The following is a 25,172-nucleotide window of genomic DNA, read 5'->3' as shown; positions in this document are numbered from 1 at the left end:
AAGAAAAAAGGAACGTATGGCAGTGTTTACAAAACGGAGCCTCCAGATGTTGCAAAACAACAACTCACACCATTCCCGGGCAGCCACTGACTGTCCAGGCATGCTGGGAGTTTAGCAACAGCTGGAGGCACCCTGTTTGGGAATCACTGGCTTAGAATACCCCTATGTCCACCCCTATGCAATCCCTAATTTATGCCTCAAATGCGCATTGCGCTTTCTCACTTCGGAGCCCTGTTGTATTTCAAGGAAACTGTTTAGGGCCACATACATTTCTGTACTCGGGAGCAATTGCACTACAAATTTTGGGGGGCTTTTTCTCCTTTTACCCCTTATGAAAAGGAAAATTTGGGGTTTACACCTGCCTGTTAGTGTTAAATAAATAAAAAATGTTACACTAACATGCTGGTGTTGCCCCATACTCCTGAGTACTGAAGTACCCCATATGTTGGCGAAAAATGCTCTGCGGGTGCACAACAAGGCTCAGGAGTGAGAGCGCACTATGTATATTTGAGGCCTAAATTGATGATTTGCACAGGGGTGGCTGATTTTACAGGGGTTCTGACATAAACGCAAAAAAATAAATACCCACGTGCGACCCCATTTTGGAAACTACACCCCTCATGGAATGTAACAAGGGGTATATTGAGCCTGAACACCCCACAGGTGTTTGACGAATTTTCATTAAAGTTGGATGGGAAATTGAGAAAAAAAATGTTTTCACTATAATGCTGGTGTTACCCAAAATTTTGGAAAAAAGCCCCCCAAAATTTGCAGCCCCATTTCTTCTGAGTAAGAACCCCTTATGTGGATGTAAAGTGCTCTGCGGATATACTACAATGCTCAGAAGAGAAGGAGCGCCATTGGGCTTTTGGAGAGAGAATTTGTCCGGAATTGAAGGCCACATGTGTTTACAAAGCCCCCATAGTGCCAGAACAATGGACCCCCACATGTAACACCATTTTGGAAGCTACACCCCTCACGTAATGTAATAAGGGGTACAGTGAGCATTTGCCCGACAGGTGTCTGACAGATTTCTGGAGCAGTGGTCCGTGATAATGAAAAATGTAATTTTTCATTTGCACAGCCCACTGTTCCAAAGATCTGTCAAATGCCAATAGCGTGTAAATGCTCACCCTACCCCTTATTACATTACGTGAGGGGTGTAGTTTCCTAAATCGGGTCACATTTGGGGGGCGGGTCTACTGTTCTGGCACCACGGGGGGCTTTGTAAATGCACATGGCACCTGACTTCCATTCCAAACACTTACATTTCATTTCATTTACACATCCGACTTTAACAAAAAGTCGTCAAACACCTGTGGGGTGTTAAGGCTCACTGTCCAAAATAGTATGCCATGTTTTTTTTAATTTATTTATTTTTTTGCTGTTCTGGCACCACAGGGGCTTTCTAAATGCGACATGTCCCCAAAAAACATTTCAGCAAAATTTTCTTTCCAAAAGCCAAATGTGACTCCTTCTCTTCTGAGCATTGTGGTTCGCCCACAGAGCATTTTACGTCCTAACATGGGGTATTTCCATACTCAAAAGAGATAGGGTTACTAATTTTGGTGGGCATTTTCTCCCATTACCCTTTGTAAAAATTGTAAATTTGTGAAAAAAACTGCACTTTAGTGAAAAAATTATCATTTTCATTTACACAGCCGACTTTAACGAAAAGTCGTCAAACACCTGTGGGAGGTTAAGGCTCACTAGACCCCTTGTTACGTGCCTTAAGGGGGTGTAGTTTCCAAAATAGAAAGCCATGTGGGGTTTTATTGGCTGTTATGGCACCATAACAGCTTCCTAAATGCGCCATGCCCCCCAAAAACTATTTCAGCAAAATTCACTCTCCAAAATCCCATTGTCGCTCCTTCCCTTCTGAGCCCTCTACTGTACCCGCAGAACACTTTACACACACATATGAGGTATTTCCTTACTCAAGAGAAATTGGGTTACAAATTTTGGGGGGCTTTTTCTCCTATTACCCCTTGTAAAAATTCAAAAACTGGGTCTACAAGAACATACGAGTGTAAAAAATGAAGATTTTGAATTTTCTCCTTCACTTTGCTGCTATTCCTGTAAAACACCTAAAGGGTTAACAAACTTTTTGAATGTCATTTTGAATACTGTAGGGGTTGCAATTTCTATAATGGGGTAATTTATGGGATGTTGATAATTGGTAATTTATGGGCCCCTCAAATCCACTTCAAAACTGAACTGGTTCCTGAAAAATTCCGATTTTGAAAATTTCGTGAAAAATTAGAAAATTGCTGCTGAACTTTGAAGCCCTCTGATGTCTTCCAAAAGTAAAAACATGTCAATTTTATGATGAAAATATAAAGTAGACATATTGTATATGTGAATCAATATATAATTTATTTGGAATGTCTGAGAGCTTCAAAGTTAGAAACATGCTAAATTTTAAAATTTTTCATGAAATTTTAGAATTTTTCACCAAGAAATGATGCAAGTATCGACAAAAATTAACCCCTATGTTAAAGTAGAATATGTCACGAAAAAACTGTCTCCGAATCAAATTCATAAGTACAAGCATCCAAGAGTTATTAATGCTTAAACTGACAGTGGTCAAATGTGCAAAAAATGCTCTGGTCCTTAAAGGGGTACTTCGCCCCTAGACATCTTATCCCCTATCCAAAGGATAGGGGATAAGATGTCAGATCGCCACGGTCCTGCTGCTGGGGTGCCCCGGGATCCCGGCTGCGGCACTGCACTATCATTACAGCACAGAGCGAGTTCGCTCTGCACGTAATTACGGGCAATACAGGGGCCGGAGCATCGTTACGTCACGGCTCCGCCCCTCGTGACGTCACGTCCCACCCATAGACTTCATCACGCCCCCTGCCATAGACTTGAATTAAGGGGACGGGCCGTGATGTCACAAGGGGCGGCACCATGACGTCACCCTGCTCCGTCCCCTGTATCGCCCGTCATTACGCACAGAGCGAACTCGCTCTGTGCTGTAATGATAGCACGGTGCCGCAGTGGGGATCCCTGGGCTCCCCAGAAGCGGGACTGCAGCAATCTGACATCTTATCCCCTATCCTTTGGATAGGGGATAAGATGTCTAGGGGCAGAGTACCCCTTTAAGGTGAAAATGGGCTTGGTCCTTAAGGGGTTAACTAGTGCTGTGGCTCCTTCATTCTGAGAATTATGGGGTCTCAGCATCCAGACCCTAAGTCACTGACAACTAGATCCATGAATGTGATCATTTTATTTGTCTTTAACTTGGGCACATGTAGGATAGTTTTAGATTTGTGTTGCACTCTGGAACCATTGTACAGTATGTAAATTAATACATTTTCATTACTGCAGACCAGTTTCTGAAATGTGCTGGCCTGTATGGATTCTGTGTCCATACAGGTAGAGCATAACTAGAGATGATTTAAATATGGTTAGGTTTTTTGTGTGTTCAGGAGAGAGTTATGATCTGCAATAAAAGCAAACATGTGCAAAATGCATTAAAACATAATGTAAAAGAGCTTTTAAACTTACAGTATATTACAGGAGATTAGATGCATTTTGTATATAACTTTACTGCCTACTGAATTTTTCCAGTCTCTTGTGGATGATAAATAACAGAGGTTGTTTTTCCTGAAGCATAACTCGTAAATTCTTATCTATCCTACAAACCCCATAGCAGTGATACATGTCTCACATGCTCGTCCTCAGACCTGGCCATTTCTGTGGCTTTCTGTTAATATATTTGGATTCTTGAAACTCATCTGTGCACAATGTTTTAGATCAATATAATGTGTATTATTTGATTAGGAATAAAATGAAGATGTAGCAGGCTGTAGAAGCTTGTCTGAGATACTTATCCGATGAAATATTTAGAAGCACTTAAAGCTGCTCAGCAAATATGTTTATCTAGCCCCACAGGAGAGCAATGAAACTTGGTGTAGAGAGCTTGTGTCTTTCTTTTCAATGCAAACTCTTTTGTGCCCAGAGGCTTCAAGGAACATCATGGATGTCTTTTTACTAATAACACTTATGTTAGTGCAGTAAAATTCCTTTAATCCGACACTCAAGGGACCCAGCTAGCGCTTGGTTTTCAAACATTCCAGGTTAGACAGCTGACATAGAGCAGTAGAGAAAATATCTTTTAGTTCAGAGGTCATGTATGCAAGCAGCCAAACAAAAAATTTGCAATACAAAAGGAATATCTTCTCCATTTATTGGAACTTTAAAGGGCGCCTGTCAGCAGTTTTAAGCCACAGTGACTGTGAGGGGAATGGAATCTTTGATGTTTTAAAAAAAATAAACATTGTTTATTGTCGTGGCTGCAACCTTTGATAGTGTCCATAGAGCTCACTGTGATTGACAGCTCTTGTGGTCTTCTGACGAAAAAGCTGACAGTTATAGCTGGGAGAAGGGGCCAGGGAAGCCCTCAAAACAGGGAGCTCTGTGCACTGAACAAGAAGAGCCTGAGCACTTCCCAAAGCAGCTGCTGGGATATTAAACTATGGTTTTCAGTCACAAAACCTGCATGATCAAGACATTTTGTATGATTCCACTATGTTTAGAACTGGTGACAGACTTACCAAAGTAGTGGTTACAAAATTTGTCTCTGAAAAAGAACATGCTTACATTTGGGGTTTGCTAGTTTCGAAGGGTACATAGTGGTGACTAGTCTATTAATTCCTCAAGTCCTGCCGAAAGGACAGATTTCGGCAGGACTGGCGGACCAACTGCCCAGTGCTTTTGTCCTTGGGATGATGAGCGTTGTCTCCAAACTCCACTGCCCTCTCCCCATTGATAGCATATGCATGCTTGTTCAAGCCAAGCATTCATGTGCATTGAGTGATCAGGAGAAATAAACACTCACCTGACAACTATCAAACAGCTTTCTTGTGCATTCTAGACATGACTAGGTGCTACATGAGGTACAGTAGATTTCAAATTGGAACATCAAAAGACACAAGTTGACTGCTTATTTGCAGATTATGTAAAAAAGTACAATTGTACTAATTCTTTAGATGAAGGAGAAAGAAGACCTAGCACTCACCATTTCATGAGTGCTCTGTCTTTTTCCTCTTTTATCTAAAGAATTATGTTATAACTTGGTTCATAACATTTAGCACCTCGTAAGCAACTATTAGCAGACAGAGATATCACTTCGTGGTTCAGAGATTTTGCTTGTCCTGCAGTGTCTAGTCCTATTTTCATTTCACTGTGGCACAACTGTACTTCTTACACTTTAAGTAAAAGTGGAAATTGTAAACAGATATACACTATATATCTTTTTTTGTTTCAGTCCGACTACATATGTTTTGGAAGACGATGAGCCTCGTTTCCTAGAAGAAGTGGATTACAGCGCAGAGAGCAATGACGAAGCTGACCCTGATCTCCCAGCTGCAGACTTTGAAACCTCAGCAGTAGAAGATGAAGGATTCTCGGATTCTGAAGTCTCACGAACTTGTTTGAAAAGTGCACAGCGGCAAAAGGAATGTTAACAGAGCCTGGTTTTGGCAATAAAGCATTTAGAATTAGACGAGTTACTCGAGCCAATGAAAACAATATAGCTATTGCTGGCTTGAGAGAACCTTTTGTCGGGTCCTGCTATGGGCATATAAAGTGCAGTCATTTGTTCTTCTGCTTATGTTGCATGTTTTTTGCCCTGCAGGAATCACTTCAGTTGATTTTTCCAACCTTTAATATGTACAGATGGCTGATATACATGAAAAGCCACATTCAGTATTGATGGTTGCACAGTATTTATAGTACTTGATACAGACATATACTCCTAGGTGTCATTTTTCTGCTGATTATTGCACTGTAACATTTCCACTACTTGGAAACTTTGTGAAAAACTCATTGCTCATACTTGTGTTCACAGTTGTGTTCAGTACTAGCTCAATAGCAACACAGCTATCTTTACCTCTGTGTTTCGCATGTCACTTGTGTCAATACGGCCATCTATAGCCCAGTGTGTTTTTGTTGTTGTTTTCTTAGTTTCTTTTCCTTTTTGTTTTTTAGGACATGTGAAAATTCTACCCTAAATTCAGGCACATATCTACAACATCAGGTTTACAAAATGTTTGTCAATGACCTGGAGTTTTTGCTGTACTGTATACTGCTTTTTCTTAAAGGGGCTGTCCTAACTAGACATCACTTTATTAGGGTACATTCACACGGGTGGATCTGTAGCACGTTTTCCGCTGCGAGTTTGAGACGCTGATTCTCTTCAGCTAATCTGAAGATTATGTTGACTGCAACAGGGTCTACTGTGGCTTTTTCACTCTCAAAAACCTGCCGCGACTCCAACCCACAGCTACAAACTCGCTACACATCGACCCAATTGTACCCTTAAACTGAAACAAACTCTACAATCGGCTGATCTTTGCTGTTGTGTCTATTCAAACCACCAGGGAGCAGACTTTATAGCTGGGGGGAATTTCTGTGCAGCCACGCAATTGCATGTCATATTACATGACCCCTATCCAAATAAATAGGTGAACCCTGAAAACATGACAATGTTCAGTCCTCAAACGCTAACCATAGAGTGTGTTTTGGGCATTCTTATAGCAGTGGTACACAACAAGTGGTTTAGGAGCCACATTTAGCTCATGACACCCTGCTGTGTGGCTCACTATAGCAGTCTCATATTGAAAAGGTACATGGCTTCACCCCAGATTCAGACAGTCCTTAATTTAATACCCAAAATTTAGTGGTATGCATTCAATGGCCCAAATTTATAAATCTCCATGAAACTAAACTGTCTGGTTGGTTTTACCCATAATATCCAATCACAGCTCAGCTTTCATATCTTAATGAGTTTTGGTAAAATGAAAGCTGAACTGTGATTGGCTGTTATGGGCAAAACCAGACAGTTTTTGTCTGGACAAATTTGTTTGTTGTTATGACAAACACAGCAGAGTGTAAGATGAAATATTGGTTGGGTTAAAATCTTTTTGTAGCCATCCTTTATCCTATGTGGTTTGTCCATATCTTAAGCTGGTTGTCTTATCTCTTTCCCTTGTTGATATACTCATGCTATAAAGGGAAAACCTATAAAAGATCAGGAAAAAAAAAAAACATCATGGCCAATCCTTTTTTTTTCTCTTGGGAATAAATGGTTCGCAGTTACTACTCATAGATCGTACATTGGCCCAAGTCACACAGGTGTTTCTTCATTCTTAAAATTGAATTGAATGATTTTCCATCTATGCATTTGATTCATTCCTTGAAGTGTAGACAGCAGTTTAACAGAATTGAACAGTATTGCTGTCACTTAGGCTGTTTTCAAGCCCATGCAACACAATTTTCTGTGGCATACATGGTCAGCCTAGAAAAATGGGATGCCAATGTATACCACTGCGTGACCCTGGCGGACCAATTAAATGTGCTGAACGTAGTCTAGAAGTGACTATATTTGGTGTGTACTGCTTTTGTGTGGAACTTAAAATAGATGCTCAACAATACTTTTGAGTCCCAATAAAAAAATGTATAAGCTTGCAGATGTGCCAAAAGTAATCTCTTTTAGACTATGTTCAGCGCATTCAAATTAATTGGTCCAGGAGATGAATGTGGTAAATGCAGGCATCCCCTTCTCCTTGGCCGCCACAGAAACTTTCATCACGTAGGTGTGAACCTAGCCTTATTGATGACTGCTTTGTGTATGTGTGTGTGTGTGTGTGAGCTGAGGAAGGACGTTTCCATGTTGTTCGCTTTTATTTTGATTTTGTTTGTTTTAGGTATGACACAGTCCATATGATGAAAAAAAAAAGAAAAATTATCCTGGACTAGATTTATGAACAAATTTTGGTAGGGCTGTTTTTCATACAAAATATTTTACCTTAATATTTTAGTGACTCACATCTTTGTAGTGGTGCCAGAAGTATCTTTGAATGAAGATACTAAACTGTAAACCCTATCATATTGTTAATACATAGTTAAAAAAAAATGAATAGCACTAAGAGCTACACTGTTTTCGTTACTCCCTTAATGTCAATGGAAATTACGCAAATTGCATAACACAGTGTTTATTTTAACCCCTGACCTTCTCTACCAACTGCAAACAGGCTGGAGGTGGCCAGGCAGCTATATTTTTCCTTCATGGAAAAATCATTGTGGGCAATCCTTCGTTGACCACATGACTTGCTGATAAGACTTTTATTATTGGCTTGTCTGATTTGCTTCTTTTATATTTGTCATGCCGCTATTTTAATGAAAGTTTATTTTTACTATTTTTGCATCAATCTGTAGTGATTTGTGCCTCTCAAGTTTCTTCATCCTCTTCTTTCACTAAAATTTGCCTGGAAGAAACCTGTTAAAAACAGAAGCAGGTATGAAGATCAGTATCTTTCCCTCAATGACTGTATGACTGGGGGGCATGGGGGCGTCAGCACCACTCTTACATTACACAGGAAAAGCCCACCAACTCCACTGGTATGGGAAGAAGCCAAAACTACACTGAACATTTCTGGCTCTATTACTTGTAATGAACATGTTGGATGGATTCTGTTATTTTTTGTGAATAATAGGTATTTTTTATAGCTTGGCATTTCAGGTGTGGATGCAGTTATTTCCAATATCCCAATGCAACCCATCCATGTAATACTCATAGGGTTAAGAAATTACGGGGAGAAGATTTTTTGGGGCCTGACACTTCAAAGCTGCTTTAGCTATGTATGTGCCTGTCTGTGTAATGTTAAAATGCAAGTGTTTTCTTTCATATTAAAGTATTTATTTGCTTAGCAGTAAAAGAAAATCTGGGACTACCATGTTCCATGGATGTATAAACAGCTAAATCAGCTCTACACTATCAGGGCCCAACCCAACAACACACAGCTTCCTGTGAATGTCACATAGCGAGAGTAGGTTCCTATAGTTAGGCTTTACTCTAGCTGGTGTAAGTTTTGCTGCCATGTTTTATTCTTGTAAATGTATACCATTCATAAATACATGCAGGGATTTATATATTACACTATTACAGAACTTCAGGTATAAAGTGCTAAATAAGTTATGATTACGATCACCGAAGTTTCAAATATTTAATATTTGGGGAAACTAAGTTTTAGTTTTGCCTGCAATTTTTCTTACATAAACAATGTCAAAAACCTGTATTTAATTGTATTTTATTGTTTAAGATGTGTGTGTTCTAGTCTATTGTAAAGAATATATATATTCTTATTTATTCACAACAGGGACTGGGAATCTATGTACCTTCTGAATAATTAAGTTTGGGATTTTCCAATGTGCCAGCTACTCGGTACAGATTTACTTTAAAATATAGTGAAAAGTGAATTGGGTTTTGTGCTCTGGTAAGGACAGAAGTGATAGATCATATCTTCATAATGCAAGATGTACGAAAATGTGTTGAACGTACAAACTGCAAATTATTGAGCCTTTTGACCCAAGAAAGATCTACATTTCTTTACGTACAACTACTTAGATGTGATTCACTTTATTCACTGCTCTTTGAGATTTAGGTCCTAAAATGAGTGATATGATATTTGTTAATGTTTGACCAATTCAATGTATTCTTTTATTCTTTTACAGATGCTGCAAAATGTCATTGTGTGTTTTGTTTTCTTAGCCTCTTTGTGTGCTGTTGGACTCTGTTAGGCCTTGGACTTTGCTGTCCTGAAGTGCACCTTATTCTGTATACTTTGAAATGACATGTATTAACCATTAGCTTTAACTTCATTGTAAAAAAAGATGTGAACTTAGAAACTGGAATCTTTAGAGAACACTGTTGGTTTATCATGCATATGGTGCCATTTTTATGTTCCTTTAAAGCAAACATCAGTAACTTGCATTATAGTTCTTGTTATTAAGACATTGCTTTTATGGTGATTTCTTAATATAGTCTGGGAACTGGAAATTCAGATCTTTTTGAGTTTCCTGGTATCTTGTCAGAACATACCAAATATTTTGTGAAGCCTAAGCCTGATTCTCTCTATAGGCAGAATACAAACATTTCCCTCAAAATAGGAGCAATTCAGATAGTATTCTAGTATATTAGAGAAGGTACAGTATATAGTAACCTACGCTTTCAGCTCCAGATCACCAGTTATCTAAGAACTTAAGGGGAGACATTAAAACTTGTGCAGAGAAACAGTGGCACAGTTGCACATAGCAACCAGTTAGAGTGCTCCTTATGTCTTTAAAAGCTGGAATTTGATTGCTATGGGCAACTGCTTTACTTTTCAGCACAGTTTTGATAAATATCTACTTCATTGCAGTCAATGACCCTGATTTACTAAGAATGGAGTGTAGTTTTATTTGTGGGTTTTGGTTTCCGACAGGTATTTTGCTATTATGTGTTTGCTATCTGGGGACTAGAGTTGGAGGAATCCCTACAGACAAAGTGATTGCACAAAAATTGTCCTTTGTATTCAAGAAAACTATTGTGTGGAGATTTATACCACACAGAATTTTTGGACACTGCTGTATGAAAGATTTAACTAAGCTAATAAAATGCTTACCAGCCATATACTTATGGATTTCATGTGTGTGAAAACTTAACATTAAAAAATAAATTCAATAAATTACACCAAACGGTTAATGAAATTAAGCAGCTAGTGAATTTACACAACTTAAACTAGGAAAAACAATATATTTCCTACAGTCATGGCCGTAAATGTTGGCACCCCTGAAATTGTTCAAGAAAATGAAGCATTTCTCACAGAAAAGGATACAGTAACACGTTTTGCTATACACATGTTTATTCCCTTTGTGTATATTGGAACGAAACCAAAAAAGGGAGGAAAAAAAGCAAATTGGACATAATGTCACACCAAACTCCAAAAATGGGCTGGACAAAATTATTGGCACCCTTAACTTAATATTTGGTTGCACACCCATTGGAAAAAATAACTGAAATCAATCGCTTCCTATAACCATCATTAAGCTTCTTACACCCCTCAGCCGGAATGTTGGACCACTCTTCCTTTGCAAACTGCTCCAGGTCTCTCTTATTGGAAGGGCACCTTTTCCCAACAGCAATTTTAAGATCTCCCCACAGGTGTTCAATGGGATTTAGATCTGGACTCATTGCTGGCCACTTCAGAACTCTCAAGTGGTTTGTTGCCATCCATTTCTGGGGGCTTTTTGATGTATGTTTGAGGCCATTGTCCTGCTGGAAAACCCGAGATTTCGGACACAAACCCTGCTTTCTGACACTGGGCTGTACAGTGCGACCCACAATCCATTGGTAATCCTCAGATTTCATGATGCCTTGCACACATTCAAGGCACCCAGAGGCAGCAAAACAACCCCAAAACATAATTGAACCTCCACCATATTTCAGTAGGTACTGTGTTCTTTTCTTTGTAGGCCTCATTCAGTTTTCGGTAAACAGTAGAATGACTTGCTTTACCAAAAAGCTCTATCTTTGTCTCATCTGTCCACAAGACGTTTTCCCATAAGAGTTTTGGCTTATTCAAGTTCCTTTTGGCAAAATGTAGTCTTGCTATTTTATCTCTCTGTGTCAGTAGTGGGGTCCTCCTAGGTCTCCTGCCATAGCGTTTCATTTCATTTAAATGTCGACGGATAGTTTGTGCTGACACTGATGCTCCCTGAGCCTGCAGGAGAATGTGGAAAGAAATAACTAGAAAAGCGTTTGCTATTGTTATTGGGGGGGCATGGTATTATTTTATACTTTTTTAACCCCCCCCCCCCCCCCCTTTTCACATTTTCGTAATTTTCCGAACTATAGCCTAAATGCAAACAAATTCCAAATGCCAAAATTGCAGATTATTGGTCACATCACATTCCAGAAAATATGTAATAAAAGTGATCAGAAAGCTGGTGTAGGGGATTTTTCTGCATACAATTTTGCATTGGCTCCTCCCCTCTGCTCTCCGGACATTACTGAACACAGCAGAGAGCAGGGCAGCCGCACACACTTTCCTCTCAGCAGCAGCTCTGAGGGAGAGAATCATTCAGTGCTTAGCTCCGTCCCCAGCAGCAGAAAGATTCAGTTCAGTTCTATACAACAGCATGAACGAGCAGAAGGATTCATGTTTACAGTGGGGCAAAAAAGTATTTAATCAGCCACCAATTGTGCAAGTTCTCCCACTTATAAAGATGAGGCCTGTAATTTTCATCATAGGTATACCTCAACTATGAGAGACATAAAAAGGAACAAAATCCATAAAATCACATTGTCTCATTTTTAAAGAATTTTATTAGCAAATTATGATGGAAAATAAATATTTGGTCACCTATAAACAAGCAAGATTTCTGGCTCTCACAGACCTGTAACTTCTTCTTTAAGAGTCTCCTCTGTCCTCCACTTGTTACCTGTATTAATGGCACCTGTTTGAACGTGTTATCAGTATAAAAGACACCTGTCCCCAACCTCAAACAGTCACACACCAAACTTCACTATGGCCAATACCAAAGAGCTGTCGAACACCAGAGACAAAATTGTAGACCTGCACCAGGCTGGGAAGACTGAATCTGCAATAGACAAGCAGCTTGGTGTGAAGAAATCAACTGTGGAAGCAATTATTAGGAAATGGAAGACCTACAAGACCATTGTTGATCTCCCTCGATCTGAAGCTCCACGCAAGATCTTACCCCAGGGTGTCAAAATGATCACAAGAACGGTGAGCAAAAATCCCAGAACTCCACGGGGGGACCTAGTGAATGACCTGCAGAGCGCTGGGACCAAAGTAACAAAAGCTACCATCAGTAACACACTGTCGCCTGGGAGTCAAATCATGCAGTGCCAGACGTGTCCCCCTGCTTAAGCCAGTTCATGTCCGGCCCATTTGAAGTTTGCTAGAGAGCATTTGGATGGTCCAGAAGAGGATTGGGAGAATGTCATATGGTCAGATGAAACCAAAGTGGAACTTTTTGGTAAAAACTCAACTCGTTGAGTTTGGAGGAGAAAGAATGCTGAGTTGCATCCAAAGAACACCATACCTACTGTGAAGCATGGGGGATAAAACATCATGCTTTGGGGCTGTTTTTCTGCAAAGGGACCAGGACGACTGAACCGCGTAAAGCATGGGTCTCAAACTGGTGGCCCTCCAGATGTTGCAAAACTTCAACTGCCAGCATTTACGACAGCCATTAGCGGCAGCAAATGGCTATCTGGGCATATCCAGGCATGCTGGGAGTTGAAGTTTTGCAACATCGGGAGGGCCGCCAGTTTGAGACCCCTGGTGTAAAGGAAAGAATGAATGGGGCCATGTATCGTGAGATTTCTAAGTGAAAACCTCCTTCCATCAACAAAGGCATTGAAGATGAAACGTGGCTGGGTCTTTCAGCATGACAATGATCCCAAACACACCGCGTGGGCAACAAAGGAGTGGCTTCGTAAGAAGCATTTCAAGGTCCTGGAGTGGCCTAGCCAGTCTCCAGATCTCAACCCCATAGAATACCTTTGGAGGGAGTTGAAAGTCTGTGTTGCCCAAAACATCACTGCTCTAGAAGAGATCTGCATGGAGGAATGGGCCAAAATACCAACAACAGTGTTAAAACCTTTTGAAGACTTACAGAAAATGTTTGACCATCAAAGGGTATTTAACAAAGTATGAGATGAACTTTTGTTATAAACCAAATACTTATTTTCCACCATAATTTGCAAATACATTCTTTAAAAATCAGACTGTGATTTTATGGATTATTTTTTTTCATTATGTCTCATAGTTGAGGTATACCTATGATGAAAATTACCGACCTCTCTCATCTTTTAAAGTGGGAGAACTTGCACAACTGGTGGCTGGCTAAATTCTTTTTTGCCTCACTGTATACAGAAGCATGTATATACCTCTTTATACAGCATATGGATTCATTTTTATCTTTATGCTGCTCTATAAAGATGAATCCTTCTGCTTTATCTTTTTGTTGCTGGGCCACTTTATGACTCTCCTTCGCTGCTAGCTGCTCCCTTCACTGCGGGTATGTGCAGCTGCCCTGCTGTTCGAAAATGTCCAGAGAGCTGAGGGAAGGAGCCAACGCAAATCATCTGGGGCACATGGTAACATTAAAAATAAAAGCTCACAAGTAAAAAAAAAATCCCAACACAGGTCTGTAGGTGGAAACATTTAAAAAAAAAAGTTATAATGGTCAGGACACAGCAATGAACAGAATTTACTGTATTTACAGTAAGCATGTCTTTGTAAACTTTAAAACGTTTTGTGAACTTTAAAAAAATTATTGCCCCACAAAATTGCACAATGCTTTTTTTTTATTTTTCAATTTTGCGCTACACATAATTTATTTTATAGCTAAGTCATACATTATATGATAAAATATAAATAAGGTGTACTAAAAGTACAGCAGTACAACCACAAAAAATAAAACCTTGTACAACTTACAAATATAAGCCAGAAATCAAAATTTGGGGGGTTGTAAAGGGGTTATCCACTATAAGGGGATTTTAGTACGTACCTGTCAGACAGTAATGGACATGCTTAAGAGGGATCTGTGCTTGTCTTGGGGCCAAATGGCTATGATGTGAGAGAGCCTCAGCTTTATGGCAATCTTTTTGCAAACTGGGTATTTCCTGTTGGAGTTCATTCTCTCAAACTACACATCCCATAGTTCCTTGTTTCTAAGTGTAAGGTCACTTTCCTCCCTCCCACACATCAGCCACCCCACTCATTGAAACACAAATTAGCTGCATTCCATTTAAAAGAATAAGGGTGCCACCAGCTGTTGCAAAAATAAAGTTAGTTGCAGACTGATCTTTCTCCCACCCAGTGGTTGCACCACACAGTGCAGCAGGACAGGCTTCCTTTGCACACATGACTAGTGATGTAATGTCTCGGCTGCACTGCAACCTGGGAAATCCTGACACCTGAGTAATTTTGTATGCTGTTAAAAATAAATACTGGGGCGAAAATGACATGAGAATTGCGAGACCACCGTCACACACAGGTGCTGTTTACATTTTATTGCAGTGAGTTTTTAGTGGCAGTCTAAACCAAATTGGTGAAAGCAGGTTAGTGCCTTTGCCATTCTACTGTGATCTGCTTCTATGGCTGGTAGACTATTCATGATGAGAAACACTGCTCAAAAATATAAAGGGAACACTTAAACAACATAATGTAACTCCAAGTCAATCACGCTTCTGTGAAATCACAGAAGCAATACTGATTCACAATCCATTTCACATGCTGTTGTGCAAATGGAACAGACAACAGGTGGAAATTAGCAAGACACCCACAATAATGGAGTGGTTCTGCAGGTGCTGACCACAGACCACTTCTCAGTTCCTATGCTTCCTGGCTGATGTTTTGGTCACTTTTGAATGCTGACAGTTCTTTCACTCTAGTGGTAGCATGAGATGGAGTCTACAATCCACACAAATGACTCAGGTAGTGCAGCTCATCCAGGATGGCACATCAATGCGAGCTGTGGCAAGAAGGTTTGCTGTGTCTGTCAGCGTAGTGTCCAGAGAATGGAGGCACTACCAGGAGACAGGCCAGTACATCAGGAGACGTAGAGGAGGACAACAACTCGGCATCGGGACCGCTACCTCTGCCTTTGTGCAAGGAGGAGCACTGCCAGAGCCCTGCAAAATGACCTCCAGCAGGCCACAAATGTGCATGTGTCCACTCAAACGGTCAGAAGCAGACTCCATGAGGGTGGTATGAGGGCCCAACGTCCACAGGTGAGGGTTGTCCTTACAGCCCAACACCGTGCAGGAAGTTTGGCATTTGTCAGAGAACACCAAGATTCTTCACAGATGAAAGCAGGTTCACACTGAGCACATGTGACAGACATGACAGAGTCTGTAGACACTGTGGAAACAATTCTGCTGCCTGCAACATCCTCCAGCATGACCGTTTTGGCGGTGGGTCAGTAATGGTGTGGGGTGGCATTTCTTTGGGGGGCCGCTCAGCCCTCCATGTGCTTGCCAGAGGTAGCCTGACTGCCATTAGGTACCAAGATGAGATCCACAGACCCCTTGCGAGACCATATGCTGGTGCGGTTGGCCCTGGGTTCCTCCTAATGCAAGACAATGCAAGACCTCATATGGTGAGTGTGTCAGCAGTTCCCTCAAGAGGAAGGCATTTATGCTATGGACTGGGCCCGCCTATTCGCCAAAACCTGAATCCTATTGATCACATCTGGGACATCATGTATCGCTCCATCCACCAATAGCACGTTGCACCACAGACTGTCCAGGAGTTGGCGGATGCTTTAGTCCAGGTCTGGGAGGACATCCCTCAGGAGACCACCACTTCATCAGGAGAAGGCATTGAAGGGAGGTCATACGGGCACATGGAGGCCACACACACTACTGAGCCTCATTTTGACTTGTCTTAAGGACATTACATCAAAGTTGGATCAGCCTGTAGTATGGTTTTCCAATTTGATTTTGAGTGTGACTCCATATCCAGACCTCCATGGGTTGTAAAAATTTTATTTCCATTGATAATTTTGGTGTGATTTTGTTGTCAGCACATTCAACTATGTAAAGACGAAAGTATTTCATACGATCTAGTTCATTCATTCTGATCTAGGATGTGTTATCTTAGTGTTCCCTTTATTTTTTTGAGCAGTGTATAATAAACACAACTTTGTGCCTTTTGGTTTATTATTTGGTTACCATGGCTTAGTCAGATTATGAGTGCCCTATAACTCATGTAACCTTAGCTTTCAATTATAGAGATAATCATGCAACAAATCTCTACATCTGGGAATATGGCGGCTGGAGTCCAGACTTGTATGTTTTGCACTGTTCAATTTTCTATTATTTATTGATACATCCAGACCACAGATCCATGTTTTATGGAAGCTGGAGGAGATCTAGACTGGAGATCACCATTGTTAAGAGTGTTGTTCTTTAGAGATTTGTGGGGAAGACCACAGACATGTGTCAGATGCCCTTCTGCTGAGTAGAGGTCTTGTTAACAAATCAGATGTCGAGTCTGTAAATTCAATTGTATTTATTGTTCTGGATGACATTTATATCCCAATCTCTGGCCCTTCAAACATAATTTGTGCGATCAAAACTAAAATTGTAATGCACATAATTTCATTAAGCCCAAATAGGTCCGTGCTATTTTCTGTAAACTAATTTTCTCTGTCTCTCTGTATGGGTTGGGGGGAGGGAGCAATTTTCAGATCACATTTTTCTCTACTGTAAAGACTGTATTTTTAGAAGATGACAAAGTTATTCCATAATCAAACCATGACATTTACCTCTTTTCAGAAACAGCAGTGGAACTGTTCTGCTATGTTATTACCTTTACAATCCTTCAGTGCATTATGATTAGTACAGATGTTTTATTAACCTTTTTATGTTGTTGCCGGAGTCCATTTTACTACACAAGTTAATGTAATCCATATTATGACACTTGGGATTTCTTTGGCCTACAGACCATACTGGACGAGAAACTGTACGGCATACTTAATGGCTTTTACACACAAGTTTTTGTTCAATTTTAGTTCAATTTAACATCCTTGGTGGAAGTAGTGCTTCTTCCGCCATTGGCAAGTTTATAATAAAAGTTTACATGAGTGAAACCAGCAGTTCAAAAGTGTTACTGAAATATCCAGTAATCCATTTGACAATTGGGATGGCTTCTATATACTGGGAACATCTACCTGTTTTACATTTTATCTATGGTTGCAAAGTAAAAAAAGGTAGTTTAACCCATTGGAATTACCAAGATTTCTGCGTGATTACTAATAAAATGCTGTTTTATTGTTATCTATTATAGGGGGAACAATCTAACTAAACTAATAACACAAACAGTTCTACTGTTCATGTCTTTTATTAAGCACATGGAGTAAACATCCACAGTGCAGAGAGAAAATGTAAGTGCACCTTTTAATTTAGTAACCTGTAGAATTTCCCTTTAGCAGCAGTTACCTACACTATCTGTTTCAGGTCACCAATATTACTGGAATGCATTGCATGCACAGCCCCTTTCCAGGTAATGCCATAGCAACAGTGTTAGGGTAGCTTTTCACAGGCATGTATACTATGTCCTTATCACAGCCCCACCGTCGCCTCACCACTCCTGGTGCAACGGTGTTCGGCTACAGGGTAGAGATGCATCCCAGCCTCCACTGTAACTGCTGTGGCCGCTGGTGAACATACGATTGCAGAGCGGGCAGCTGTCAGGACAGGACAAATGATAAATAGCAAAGTACAAATACTGTTCATGGCTTGCCCATACCATACTCAGATGCCCTACTACCCCCCCCCCCCTCGCTACTTATGCATTTTACCCTGTACTGTGATGTCACTGTGCATAATAACCCTATAATGTGACATCCCTGTTCATATTCACACTGTGTTATCATTGTGCACGTTAACAGTGATGTCAGAGTACAGAGTTAATATGCAGTGAGATCACAGTACTGTGTTGATATACACACAATGACATCACAGTACAGGGATAATGTGCACAAAGGGATGTCAGAGTACAGGGATAATATACATTGTGATGTCACAGTACAGGGATAATATACACAGTGATGTCGCAGTACAGAGATAATACACATAGCCTTGTTACAAAGTCCCTATGTGTATTGCCCAATTTACTGTTACATTGCTGTGTGTACTATCACTGTTCTGTAACATCGTGTGTGTTATTCCAATAGAGACAAGGATGGCAGTCACCATGATAGAAGATAATATTTATTTTCTAAACAGTCTGGTCAAGGATACAGATATGGCCAATATATCTTGGGTTTTTGTGTATAGCCCTTCAGCAGGAGCCATCACACTCACTCAGCGTCATTGACAGCCCGGACATGGCCCGCGTCATCACTCTGCTCATAGGGACAACACTGCGGCCAGAGATTTGCTGAGGTCCAGGACACATTGGGCCTGGGGTCCAGAACACATTGGGCCTACAGCTAAGGAAGATGACACCAGAGGCACTGGAGGTAGGTAGATTTTTTTTTTTATATCCTACACAACGGGCATAGCTAGGAACCACCCCCCTCCTGCCAGATAACTCCTTTAATGTAACCCAAATTGGTACCAATAAAAGCTACAGCTTAGCCATCACTCGTTCATCAACAGACAAATCAAAAAATTATGGGTTTTAGAATTTGTCAATGCTAAGATAATGCAAAGCTTTTTTTTTTTTTTGCATAATTTTTTTCTATTTTAAAGTATATACTTTGATTTTGCTGTAATCATACTGACCAGCAGAATAAGATCAACATGACATGTATTTGACATAGTATACTGTGTCAAAGCAAAACCCAAAAAGCATTGGCACAATTGTTTGTTATTCCAATTATTTTTGTTCGAAGTTAAAAAATATAACATGTCCTTCAAAAAACAATCCCTCCTATGTCACCAGAAAATATAAATGTTATGGCTTTTGAGAGCCAATGATAAAAATAAATGGAAATTATGGCAAAATGGCTGTATTGGGAAGGGATTAACATAGCCAAAATGCAAACAAAAATAAGCACACAAAAAAAATGTAGAATTCCCAAAGGGAATATGACAACAGCATCACCTGTACTAACCTGATTATACAGGTTAACCCTTTAGTGATTCAGCCTGTTTTAACATGTCGTAGAGACATGCACTAAGCAATAGGATTGTCTTGGTCTTCCCTTCTTAGTCTAAAAATAGGTGGGGGGCAATGCTTCTCCCACCCGCTCAGGTCAATAACTGCACCTCTTTAGCCGATAACCCTTCCCCCTTCACAGACGTGAGAGGATAAAAGTTGTTGAAGGGGCAGAGTTATTGGTGGCAGTTGCCAGGAGAAACATTTCTAGTACAACATAAAGAATTCCCACATTTAGTGGCGATGCTAGGGGGATGCAGACCCCACCGGGTAACCCTCTGGTGGGGTGACACCTTGACCCTAGTGTGTCCTACTGTCACTTGTTTTTTTCTGAGAGCTTAATCTGCAGCAAGTGACAGGGAAATGATGAAGAGATGAAGCACAGTAATGTGAGGCTTTGGAGGGTGTTTGGCTGATATGGTGCACAGTAATGTGGGGCTTTGAGGGTGTTTGGCTGATATGAAGCACAGTAATGTGGGGCTTGGGGTTATAAGGCTAAAAGAAAACGTATTAGCCTCAACACCCCCCAACACCCACATTTCTGAGGTTTGGGGGGGGGGGGGGGTAAACAGGCTGATAGGATGCACAGTAATGTAGGGGTTGGGAAGGTTTATATGGCTGACATGAGGCGCAGTAATGTGGCACTTGTGATGTTAAGGATGCTAACATCAGACACAGTATATGACATGTGTGGGAACTAGGGGTTAATTTATGGAGCACAATTTTCAGAGATATAAGGGGAAATTTATCAAATCCTGTGTAGAGAAAGTGGTGCAGTTGCCCATGGCAACCAATTAGAAATTAAAGGAGCGATATGATTGGTTTCCATGGGTGATTGCACCACTCTTACTCTACACAGGTTTTGATAAATCTCCCCCATAGTGTATATTATAAGGACTGTATGGGGTGATACAGTTTTTATGGACTACAGTATGTAGCTTTATTATATTCATAGATTACAGTGTGGGGCAGTTTTATATTCAGGGGTCACAGTGTGGCAGTATTATATTCAGAGGGTGCAGTGTGTGACAGTATTATAGTCAGGGGGTACAATGTTTGACCATATTATATTCAGATGATACAGTGTGTGGCAGTATTATATTCAGAGGGTGCACCCACACTATTAACCTGTGCATTAAAGTTAGTGCAGGTGATGCTGCTGTCAGATTCCCTTTAGGGTATGTTCAGACATTATTTATGTATTTTGCAGTAAATTTTCTGCAGCTGATTATGCTGTCCATTGAAATCAATGGGTAGCAAAAGCAGCTGCTGAAAATCTGCAGTAAAATACATAGCAATATATGCTCTAAAGGGTTTTTTCCGCCAGGGAATGTTTTTTTATTCACAGCGCAGGCTGCAGTGGTAAATATAAAAAATTAAGTATACTAACACCATTTGATCCCCTGCTGCTGCCATTTTTCGAAGTGTCTAGTCCCCACTGTGGTCCTCTTCTTGGTTCTTAGTTCTTGTTCGCACAGCATGTCAGAGGAACCAGGAAGAAAAGGATTGCATGGTGGACCAGGCACTCAAGAAAATGGCAGCAGCGGGGGGTTGGGTCAAGTCAATACATCTTTATTATTTTCACTGCGGCCCAAGCATCAAAAATATTCTCCATGATCCACAACTATTGAGGAACAGTAGCAGTCAAGCATGCTCACTTCTTCTCCATTCAAAGTCTATGTGGCTGATCGAAACAGCTAAGGTGATGAATGTCATTTGTTGGAAAACTGAGTTCTTAGCCAGGTGAGTAGCTTTATTGATTGATCCCACGAGAACAAAGCACATGGCTGGATTATGCATCTGCCTGTAGATTTCTTAATAAACTTTTACATATGTTTAAACATAACTATGGCCTGGAATGCATACATTACTAATATTTTCATTTAACCAATGATATTTAAAGACACAAGTTTCTCAGCTTGTCCATACACTGATCTGAGTTAGAGAATTCCTTGTAAACGAAACTTCCATTGTTAATAAAACATTATATTGTACTTGGGTGCAATAAACTCTGGAAGCAAATGATATAAAAGGCCATATGTGTAGAATAGTTAACATATTGTATGCTAAAATAGCTGTAGCTCTATGGTGATAAAACTCATAATGAAGTAAATGTTTTTGGATGAGTTTACAGTATTCTCTTCTCTCAAGGTTTTAAATGAAGTCGAATTCTCTGTCTGGAATAGTCTGCTTTTCGTATTTAAACTAAAAGATCCAAAATACATATAGGGACGAAATTAATCTTCATATTTCCACAGTTTTTTTTGTGTACATTTGTTGCAATTTGCGCAACATTTTTTGACTTTCTAACTCTTGTCAGATGTGCTCTATATGAAGTCCAGTGCAGTGGTTACTGATTTCTGCACAACAGCGGAATGTTTTGAGCAAACTCACTGCAGTCCTATTACCTGCTTAATTTTACTTAGGTCTAACCTATTTATAAAGAACCTGCATCTTTTTGATAAATATTTGGGAAGTGCACAAGATGTACGCTCAGGCAAATGGGTGTAAAAATAACTTTATTTACAAAGACACTGATAAATTCCTCAAATTTTCTAAGCGACACACTTGATTTTAAAATGAATTACATCAAAGTAGCCCAAATCTTATGACTTACTATGTTACCCCTATGTACACAGAAAAAACTGGAGTCATTTAAAAGAATATTTGCAAAAAATACTCGTACTCGAAAAACCACAGGTATCACCCAGATATCGCATAAAGTGCCTCAGTGCATATACATAGACCAAGCCTCATAGCAGTAGGTGAATAGCAGCATTACAATTATCAAATAGAATTGACAATGACATAATGCAAACAATGCATTATGTAAGTACTCAACCATACATTACAGTAGTTGGGCACAGGATACCGGAGCAACATCACCCCAACGCGGCATTTCGGCAAACCTTTGTCGAGGGTGGTGTCCTCCAAGCAGGATCCAGTATTTATGCTCCCAGTAACCAATAACTTGTTGCCACATCATAAGAGTAATTGATAATGACTGAACACAGCATTGTTCTGGCGCTCACGTCGCTGCACTCCCCGCCTCACCGACTTCCGGGTATCACGTCCCGGACCCGGTCAGGAGAACGGATCACATGACTCTGCATACCCTGAGTTACGTGAGACAAGGGCCAACGCCTGCGCACTGTGCTGCGTTCGGCACTTCACTGAAGAAAACCTAAACCCCGGGGCGGGCCCCATATAATAGATAGCAGCATTGAACATATACAGCATTTCCAAAATAAATAAGAATAGAATAAATACATGGGATGGAAAGGAATTTAAGAGACATATTAGTGAAAAGTGAATATGTACCATCATTGCCACCAAATGTGCTTGGATCCAGGGGTGTGAAACAAGAATGCTCACCATGTGGACATTGTGTTGCGTGCCCAAATATACAAAACATATGCCAAATGGAGTAAGGATAAGATTTCTAGGCACTGCTTTCTGTACAATAAGTCATGGAGTAAAAGCTTGTCTTGCTAGTTTCTGTGTGGGATGCAATTCTTCAGAAAAGCGAACACTCGTGTAAAATATTTCATAGAGAATAGAAAAATGCACTCGCCACACTCTTGAATAGGCTGGTCGTAACTGGAATCTTTATTGGTGTCCAGGCATGACAAGATTAACAGCACTCCAAACTGAGCAAGACATAGTGGGATAAAGGGGGTACATGCAGGTTTTTTTTTAGACAAGAAACAGTCTGTTGCCTGTTATCCTCCCCTGCACGCACCCCTGTTATCCCGCTATGTCTTGCTCAGTTTGGAGTGCTGTTAATCTTGTCATGCCTGGATACCAATAAAGATTCAGGCTACGACCAGCCTGTTCAAGAGTGTGGTGAGTGCTTTTTTTCTATTCTCTATGAAATATTCCAAATATACAAAACACTGATGTCTTTTTTTTATTTCCTCAGGTACAAAGGAACATAATATCCAATCAAGAATAACATGCCAGACGAAAGCAGTAATATACTACGCTACATGTCCTTGCACAAAAATCTATGTTGGGATGACCTCAAGACAACTAAAGGTGCATGTTCTGGAGCTGTTACGCCGAGCGCTCCGGGTCCCTACTCCTCCCCGGAGCGCTCGCGGCGTTCCTCTCTCTGCAGCGCCTCGGTCAGACCCGCTGACGGGGAGCGCTGCACTGATACTGCCGGCGGGGATACAATTCGCATAGCGGGACGCGCCCGCTCGCGAATCGCATCCCAAGTCACTCACCTGTCCCGGCCCCCGGCTGTCATGTCCTGGCGCGCGCGGCTCCGCTCCTTAGGGCGCGCGCGCGCCAGCTCTCTAAGATTTAAAGGGCCAGTGCACCAATGATTGGTGCCTGGCCCAATCAGCCTAATTAGCTTCCACCTGCTCCCTGGCTATATTACCTCACTTCCCCTGCACTTCCTTGCCGGATCTTGTTGCCATTGTGCCAGTGAAAGCGTTTCCTTGTGTGTTCCTAGCCTGTGTTCCAGACCTCCTGCCGTTGCCCCTGACTACGATCCTTGCTGCCTGCCCTGACCTTCTGCTACGTCCGACCTTGCTTTTGTCTACTCCCTTGTACCGCGCTTATCTCAGCAGTTAGAGAGGTTGAGCCGTTGCCGGTGGATACGACCTGGTTGCTACCACCGCTGCAAGACGATCCCGCTTTGCGGCGGGCTCTGGTGAAAACCAGTAGCAACTTAGAACCGGTCCACTGACACGGTCCACGCCAATCCCTCTCTGGCACAGAGGATCCACCTCCAGCCAGCCGAATCGTGACAGGAGCATGTCCAGGACATCAGATTAGCAGCTACATGTACTACTATAGAAGATCTTAAACCGGTTGCTTGCCATTTTGCTTAATTCCACAATTGTGACCACTCACTGTTAAAAGGGAGAGGAATCGAGTCGAGAATCGAGAATTGATTTGGGAATTAGAGGTGGTAACATTGGAAAAATTCTAGCCCAAAAAGAGAGCCGTTTGATCTGGACTCTTAACACTGTACACCCGAGAGGCCTGAACGATATTCTACCCTTTGCTCCATTTCTCTGACCGTTTTGTCTCTTCCAGTAGATAAATTGTTGTTTTTAAAGTGTTTTTATATTTGATTTTAACTCCTTAAGGACACATGACGTACTGGAACGTCCTGTGTCCTCTCCTGGTCATAGCGGGTCGGGTCCGGCCTCTAACAACAGCCGGGACCTGTGGCTAATAGCGTGGCATTGATCGCGGTGCCGCGCGCTATTAACCCTTTAGATGCGGCGTTCAAAGTTGAACGCTGCATCTAAAGTGAAAGTGAAAGTATGCCGGTTAGCTCAGTGGGCTGTTTGGGATAGCCGTGGCGAAATCGCAGCATCCCGAACAGCTTACAGGACAGCAGAAGGGTCCCTACCTGCCTCCTCGCTGTCCGATCGCCGAATGACTGCTCAGTGCCTGAGATCCAGGCATGAGCAGTCAAGCGGCAGAATAATCGATCACTGGTTTCCCATGATTGAAAGAATTGAAAAGAATTATGATTTTTTAAAGGCAAAGAGGATAAACGAAAATGCAAAAACGGAAAAACCCTCGGTCCTTAAGGGGTTAACAGTCTAATCTAATATTTATGTTCATTTCACATCTATTTTCAATCTTAATACATTTTTATTTTTAGATGTTTATATATATATTTTTTTTCAGTATATTTTTGTTTATTTATTTATCCAATTATTAATTCTTCGA

The 25,172-nt window shown here is 40.9% G+C and overlaps 1 protein-coding gene across 8 annotated transcripts in view; it reads left to right on the top strand.

The window, feature by feature from the left end:
• AGTPBP1 (ATP/GTP binding carboxypeptidase 1) overlaps positions 1 to 10,457 on the top strand; it is a 184,074-nt gene extending 173,617 nt beyond the window's left edge. For 7 of the 8 annotated variants that reach the window (XM_056524334.1, XM_056524371.1, XM_056524315.1 and 4 more), the window contains exon 26: positions 5,276 to 10,457. In XM_056524334.1, coding sequence (XP_056380309.1) covers positions 5,276 to 5,474 — 199 coding nt within the window. In that variant the 3' untranslated portion in view covers positions 5,475 to 10,457. The remainder of the gene's footprint in view (positions 1 to 5,275) is intronic. The other variant, XR_008844922.1, reaches the window with a different exon arrangement.
• Positions 10,458 to 25,172: the final 14,715 nt, after the last annotated feature.

This window comes from Hyla sarda, chromosome 1 (genome assembly GCF_029499605.1).
Source record: "Hyla sarda isolate aHylSar1 chromosome 1, aHylSar1.hap1, whole genome shotgun sequence".
Classification (NCBI taxonomy): Eukaryota; Metazoa; Chordata; class Amphibia; order Anura; family Hylidae; genus Hyla; species Hyla sarda.
This window is presented reverse-complemented; position numbering and strand designations above follow the sequence as displayed.